We start from the raw sequence: 8,210 nt of genomic DNA, 5'->3' as shown, positions 1-8,210 counted from the left end.
TTGTCTAGAATCGTCCGTGGTTGTCATCCCTACTCTGCTGAATGACGGGTCCATCGTTTGGGTAAAGGTTTCACTCAATTTTTGTGACATCCCCAAAATCTCGGCCAGAAAAGACCGATTTTCATTTATGCTTTTAAAATAAATTCAGAGTAAATCCTTTTGATTTGAAAGAGTTGCGGAATTTGTTCCCCAAAACAAAACATGATAAAACAATGTTTACCAAAGCATTTCATAAAAGAAATGTATTTTCACTATATAATCAAAACTCGGGGTGTCATGTTCCGATACAGACCAATAAGCATAAATGATAACATTACAAGTCATACAACAAATATATACATATACAGACTTGTAAACAAAACAACTTGATGGTTCATCCATCTTATGCCCTTGCGCCACTTCCTGTAATACAAATAAAACTGAGTGGGTCAGGCTTGGGAGCCTGGTGAGCATATAGGGTTTTCAACCCACAATAAATAATTAAATTAATTATTATCAACCAACAATAACCTAGTTACCCATTCCCGTTATTCTCACTTTATGTCCCTAAAATAACTAACACACGGGACCTAATCTAAGAATAATTTTCATCGGGGTGACAACACATGCTGCGGGGGTTCCTCAACAATATAAGTCAAATAAGGCAACCATGAGGGGGATGGAATACAGCGAATGAACACCCAAGTTCATTAACACCTACAGGTTATGAGCCTGCTAGCGTTCCACTGGACTGTCTAGAAAAGTCCGTGGTCGTCATCTAAATTCCGCTAGATGACTGGATCAAAATAACAACGAGGCTTCTCATCTGTTTATTACACACCAACTATCTACCCATGTTCTACCCAACATATTAGTAGATAAAAACATACATTTTTATACATATTTTCAAAACATGTATAGCATGCTTGATCAATACATTTTCCATATAACAGATGAGGCACACACACATAACACGTATTTCATATAGAAATAATCAGATCTGTAAGATAGAAGAAAGTGAATATACATTCACACACATAACAACAAAATATACACATAACACATATCTCATATACAATACTTCATAATTATACGTTAGAAGAAAGTAACAACACACTCACACATATAAACAACAATATACTTAATACACTCAAACCATACTTGTATTATTATTGCGTTTATGAAAGGTAGTATACACTCACTTGATCAAAAGATGATCGGACAGCACTACGACTTGCAAAAGTAGTAATCCTTAGCAGATCTGGAAGATCTCTACAAAAATCGAACTTCTCGCGGGCAGAGCTTCGGCTCGGAAACCACACTTCTCGGGATCTCGGGACTTGCTTCGGGACTCGGGAATATTACCGGGGCTTCGAAGTATTCTTGGCACGCAAATAGAGGCAAAACGGGAGAGAGAATGGAGAAAAATAGCAAAGAAGCTGGCTGCCCTCGCATCCTATTTATAGGAGGTTGGAACCTCGGAGTACGCGGGGCGTACTGGTCCGAAATCGTCACTGCGTTCGTCATCCGAAGTCCTCGAGTGCGAGTGTCGACATCTTCGCTGTACACGGGGCGTACTCGAGTACGCGGGGCGTACTCCGGATGAGTCCGGTGACTCGCCTTCGGATAAGGCCGGATTTAATAATTAAATTTAATTATTAATTCTTTAATAAACTTCAGAAATTCATATCTTCTTCATACGAACTCCGTTTTCGACGTTCTTTATATCCACGCGAAGGTGAGACTACGCTCTACAACTTTCATTTAGACTCCGTCGGCTAATTTTTACTTTATTTTTATTATTTATTTTTAATAGGCCGGGACAGAAAATTTCGTTATAAATTCATAACTTCTTCGTTTGACGTCCGTTCTTGCCTAACTTTTCATCGCTTTGATACTAACAACGAGATCTTGGATTCTCGTTTAGATCACTAAGGCTAAATATTGCTTTAACGTAAATTTCACTTTTTACGTTATTCAGCGGTGCTGGTTCTGACGCGAAACTTTGACAGGTCATAACTTCTTCGTTATAACTCGGATTTCGGCATTCTTTATATCTTCGGAAATGTTGTTTCAACTACTACAACATTATCTAAAGATATCAAGTTTATTTTACATTTAAATTTTGACGCTTATTTTTATTCTTAATTAATCAAACCACATAATTAAGCAATTAAGCACAAAACACATAATACTCAAATAATACACTTCTATTATTTCAAAACGGGTTATAAAGGTTAACCTAGACTATTACATTGCTAAAAATGACAAGCCCAGAAACACAGGCGTTACATTTTTCACCTGTCACCCTCATCTCATGATCTATATCATCTTTCGTTTCATCCTCAAACTAATCTTTCATCACGCACCAACTATTTCATCTACCCATGTTCTACCCAACATATTTGTAGATATAAATTACATAATAGTTTAAATCATATACATACCTATATAAAACATTCATCCAACATCCATCTCAAATAAACAAACAATATATAAACACATAACACGTATTTCATAGCAAATACTTCATATCTATGTGTTAGAAGAAAGTATCTACACACTCACTCATAACATAGATGTAACACATTCAATCAATACTTGTATTAAAATCATGTTTATGAAATGGACAATACACTCACTTGATAAGACAATCATCGGGTGGCACTACGGTTCTCCAAGTAGTAACTCTTCGGTGAAACCGAGATATCTTCACACACCGGACTTCTCGCGGGCAGAGTTTTGGCTAGAAAACTCTTTTCTTCTTGGGATCTTCAGAGCGTCGGGACTCATTTCGGGTCTCGGGATGATATCGGGGCTTCAGGGGTACTTCTTTGCACGTAAATCGAGGTAATATGGGTGAGAGAAGGGTGAATTAGCAACCTTGGTCGGCTGCTCCTTCAAATCTATTTATAAGGCTGATTTCTCGATTTTCACATCGTGGGCTTGATCGTCACTGCATGCGTCATCGCAATTTGCGTCTGTCAGGATCCAGAAGTCATAAATACTGAGTTCACGTCATGAACTCTGACACAGTGTTGGGGTTTGCGCTCCGAATTTCAGAAATTCATAACTTTTGCATACAAGCTCTGTTTTCAACGTTTTTTTTCCACGCGTAGGTAAAAACAAGATCTACAACTTTTGTTTAGACTTCGTCGGCTAAATTTGACTTTAATTTTTATTATATTATTTTTAGTAGGCCGGGACAGGAAAACTCCGTTATAAACTTATAACTTCTTCACCCGACGTCCGTTTTCGTCTGTCTTTTTATCGTTGAACTATTATCGACGAGATCTTCAATTCTCATTTAGATTGTTTCAGCTAGAAATCTGTTGATCTCATATTCGAACTTCGGGCTGCATACTGCTAAGCTGAAACTTAGAAAAATCATAACTTCCTCATACGAAGTTAGATTTGGACGTTCTTTTTAGGTACACTCTCGGTTTAACGTATTCCACGACTTTCATTTAGATCGCTAATGCCAAATATCGCTCTAACGTAAATTCACTATTTACGTCGCGTTGTGTTGTGTCGGTTCTGTCGCGAAACTTCGACAGGTCATAACTTCTTTGTTATAACTCGGATTTCGACATTCTTTATATGTACTAAATCCTTGTAACATATACTACAAATTAGTTAAGATTACTCCTTTTAAACAATCTTCCATCAAAAAGTCATTTTTGACACTCATTGTCTCTAAATTAACTAGCTCTGATCTACGGGCGTTACATCGACCTACCCTACCAGGCATATCTGGGTGCCCGACCTACCCTCCAGTATATTTCAACCGATTACGGGGACTATTTTACCCCTACCACTACCACGTAATAGCATAACAATAAGTACATTAATCATAACATTCAATGAAAAATAAATGTGTAATGTGGCCGGTCTATGGGCTTGTATGTGGGTTTTCCATAGAAAGTGGAATTGTGTGTTTTGTTGGATCAATTGGGCCGGTCAAAAACTCAACTTTTGTAGTAATCCGCATGTGATTTTGCTCTTTGGTTTGTTACTAAAGCTGTTCTATATAGTGTCGCTGTTCAAACATAAAAAAAGACCTTGGGTCTTCAAGGAAAAATAAATAACTAATTAACAACACAAAGTTGAATAACAAGTTTGAACTTGATATTAAAATAACATAAACAAAATGGAAGCCATCTACGATTGGTTAAAATCATAGGATTCCGAAAAGGATAATTCTTTTTTAACACATTCAACCTTCTTGTGAAATACTCAACCTTTGACAGGTCACACAAACCAAAGTTCCAAATGACTACAAGGACGTCTCAAGTTGAATAATAATTTAAAATAAATTTGGATAAAAAATAATAATTTTCTATTAAAGGTTAAAATGTTATTTATATATATTTTTTATAAAATAAAATATTAAACATAACTCAAAAACATTTTAACTAAACTAGTTGCTAATCTAATGAAATAAATACTTTAACATTTACATGACTCGTTGATCAAATCACAGCGAGTCGCCGCTGCGTCCTTTGCTGCCTTACAATCTTTATCTCAAAACTGAGTATGAACACATTCTTAGTAAAAAAAAGATCTATTATATTTGCTATTTGACCGGTCAAAGCCACGAGATTTGTATTACTAGGTTTGTCTCATATCTATAATCTATATAAAGAGATATGGTACAGATACAAAAACTTCACAAACGAATGTAACATTAATGGCGTCCTTTCTAATCATTATATCATCAGTCCTTCCTCTATTCCTTATCTTCATTCTTTCTAAATTTAGAAACCCTAGATCAAAACTTCCACCAGCCCCACGTGGACTTCCCATAATCGGAAACTTGCACCAGCTCGACACCTCCAACCTCCCCGACCATCTATGGCAACTATCGAAACGCTACGGCCCACTCATGTCCCTGCGCCTGGGTTCTGTCCAAACGCTCGTTGTTTCTTCCGCACGAATGGCCAAAGAGGTCTTGAAAACAAACGATGCGATCTTTTGTAGTAGGCCTGTTCTTACAGGCCAAAAAAAGATCACCTATGGCTACAAAGGTTTGATTTTGACGCCTTACAATGATTACTGGAGAGAAATGAGAAAGATTTGCACTCTTCATCTTTTCACTTCGAGAAGGGTGCTTTCGTTTCGTGGTGATCGTGAAGAAGAAGTCATGCTCATGATCAACAAAATAAAATCCCAAATCGTCACTTCTTCTTCTTCTTCATCACAAGTAGTGGTGAATTTGAACGAGAGTGTGATGACTGTTACAAGTATGATCATTTGTAGAATGGCTTTCGGTAAGAGAGATGGACCAGAAATGAGTCGGTTTCATGGGCTTCTTTTGGAGTGTCAAGCGGTGTTGGTGCACTTCTATTTTAGGGATTATTTTCCATTGATGGGGTGGATTGATCATCTCAACGGGAGCATGGCTAGGCTTGAGAAGAATTTCAAAGATATGGATGCGTTCTACCAACAACTTGTGGATGAGCATTTAAATTCCGAGAATAGGCCCAAGAACATGCAACACGATATCATTGACATCTTGCTTCAGCTCAAGAACGACAACTCTTTTTCACTCGATCTCACTTTTGATCACATCAAAGCAATAGTCATGGTGGGTGTAATTAAAGTGGTACTTCACTTCTATATCTTTATCTTGTTACCATGCATCCATGAAACTCAGTTTCAGACGCTGTTTTGCAGGATATATTCTTGGCAGGTACGGAAACGAGTGCATCTGTAGTTGTATGGGCGATGACTTTACTCATTAAGAACCCGAAAGCTTTAAAAAGGGTTCAAGAAGAGGTCAGAAATGCAGTAGGCAACAAAGGAAAGATCGATGAAGATGACTTACCAAAACTCGACTACTTGAAAGCGGTAATAAAAGAGTCACTTAGATTATACCCGGCTACACCGCTCTTGGTCCCGCGAGAAACAAGTGATATATGTGTTTTAAACGGATACGAGATTCCTAAGAAGACTCTGGTTTATGTGAATTCATGGGCCATTGGGCGAGATCCGGAATATTGGGAAAAACCAGAAGAGTTTGAGCCAGAGAGGTTTTTGGGTAGTAGCTATGATTACAAAGGGACGGAGTTTGAGTTTATTCCATTTGGTTCGGGTCGAAGAGGGTGCCCGGGAATGTCAATTGGAGCTACCACCATGGAATTGATCCTTTCGAATCTCCTTTACGCTTTTGACTGGAAATTACCCGATGGGATGAAGGGAGAGGATGTAGACACCATGACAACTCCTGGGCTTGTTCTCCACAAGAAAAATGTGCTTTATCTTGTTGCAGTTGATAACAAAATAGATCCAAATAATTAGGTTTCATAAGGAATAAATAGATTTGTTTCGAAAATATGGCTCCTTTAATTCTACAACATAGTGAAAAGATTTAATTTCTCAAGTGAAAAGGGATGTTCGTTGTTTTAACGGTTTATGTGTTTTAGGTCACTAATTACTTTCTTACATATATCTCCGTGTTACAAAAAAGAAAAGTGGTTTAGCATATGCTATAGTAGCAATGGCGGAGACAATGCATTAAAAAAAATAGAAAATTTTCAAGTGCATTGTCCCCACTGAAAAATCATGTGCACCGACTTATCTTCCATTTGAATGTTAAAAAGCTTAGCAATTTATTTATTTATTTATTTTAAGTTTCACCAATATTATCCCTTTTCTTTCATCTTCCCTATAAACATAGGGCGTGCTTGGTATAAAACTTTTGTAAACGTTTGAGAGCTTCTAGTTTTTAGTTTTTTACAAAATGTTCTAATTTAAATAAAAAACTTCGTTTGTTAGTACAAATGTTTAACTTTTAGTTTAAACAAAGGCTTCAAATCTAAGGGCGTGTTTGACACGGAGCTTTTGGAGGCGTTTGAAAGCTTTTAGCTTTTAGCTTTTGATAAAACGCTCTAGTTTAAACAAAAGTTTTGTTTAACAGTACGAACGTTTAGCTTTTAGTTTTAACAAAACGCTCCGATTCTAAAAGCTACTTCTTGTAGCGTTTAACAAAATACTACTGAGTTTTTGAAAGCAATTTCCATAATTACCTTTAGAAATATATTTATATATTTATTTATTTTTAATCAATTGTCTTTTTATGTAATTTTATATATTTCGAAAGCTTCCAACTACTTTTGTCAAACACTTATATAACAAATAAACGCTTGTAGCTAACAACTATTTTTACCAATCACACCCTATAATCTCTCATTTACCTTGCTTGTGCTGCCGGAATTTGGATGTAATTAGATCGGTCAATAGTCAACAGTTAATAAATCGATCAATGATCAATGATCAATGGTCAATGCCACTGTATAGTAGTAATGGTTCACTTTTTTAGGAATCGGTCTTAGAAGACATTCATTTTACTTACATTTATCAACCATATGTACTATGCACAGTAAAAGTATAGGTGATTTTTCAACATGCTTATTATATGCGCTATACATCCAAAAAGAGTCAAAATTTTAAAGCACCTTTAATTCTTATGTTTCTATCAGTGCATAAGTTTTACTAGTTTTTAGTAAGAAATTTTTATAATTATTTTAGCCAATTCATTTTATTTTGTTATTTTAATTAGGTGTAAGATTCGTATATTACACGGGTTGATTAATAAAATATTAAATATCAAAATATTAGAAAAATAAAAAAAAATGGTTATGAGGGTTTAAGAGGTAGTTTTATACTCTTTCTAGTAATATTGGATGAAATTCATATAGAACATAAATAATCTCCAACACAAGTTTATTTTGATTCATTCACATTGTGTTTTGGAAAAGAGATATGTTTAGAGGAAATTACTTCACAAAATATTCATTGTAATATTAACATTTCAACAATATATATTACGTCCGTATAAGAAGTATTGACCATTTTGGTGACTAGTCACTTTTGCACCTATCTTTGTAAAAAAAAAACATTTAGACTAATAGGAAACAAAATATTATTATGTTACTTTTTAACCTTTATTTTAATAGTTAATGTTTTGATACAATGGCTTGAAGTCCATTGAATAATTCAAATCACATTTCCTTGTAGGAAAAGTAAGTAGTATGTGATGTGAAATTGAAATAATATGCTTGACTAATTATATGGTAAGTTGAAATATCATATAAGAAATATTGTATTATTTTGGAAAGGATATAAGATTAGTGTGAATTTGAGATTGGTAGAATAAATTTTGATGACATATTAGGAAAATAAGGGAAATATAGCATATATATATTCTTCATTTTTGGAAATATAGCATA

General features: G+C 35.3%; 1 protein-coding gene across 1 annotated transcript; it reads left to right on the top strand.

The window, feature by feature from the left end:
• Positions 1-4,666: 4,666 nt before the first annotated feature.
• LOC144997017 (6,7,8-trihydroxycoumarin synthase-like) lies at positions 4,667-6,357 on the top strand. The gene is made up of 2 exons (XM_078956833.1): positions 4,667-5,566; positions 5,656-6,357. The coding sequence occupies exons 1-2, from the start codon at positions 4,670-4,672 to the stop codon at positions 6,277-6,279; spliced, it is 1,521 nt and encodes a 506-aa protein (XP_078812959.1). The 5' UTR covers positions 4,667-4,669; the 3' UTR covers positions 6,280-6,357.
• The last annotated feature ends 1,853 nt before the right edge of the window (positions 6,358-8,210 follow it).

Source organism: Lactuca saligna, chromosome 5 (assembly GCF_052625555.1).
Source record: "Lactuca saligna cultivar CGN05327 chromosome 5, ASM5262555v1, whole genome shotgun sequence".
NCBI lineage: Eukaryota > Viridiplantae > Streptophyta > Magnoliopsida > Asterales > Asteraceae > Lactuca > Lactuca saligna.
The sequence above is the reverse complement of the archived record's forward strand: the minus strand, read 5'-3'. Positions and strand labels throughout refer to the sequence as shown.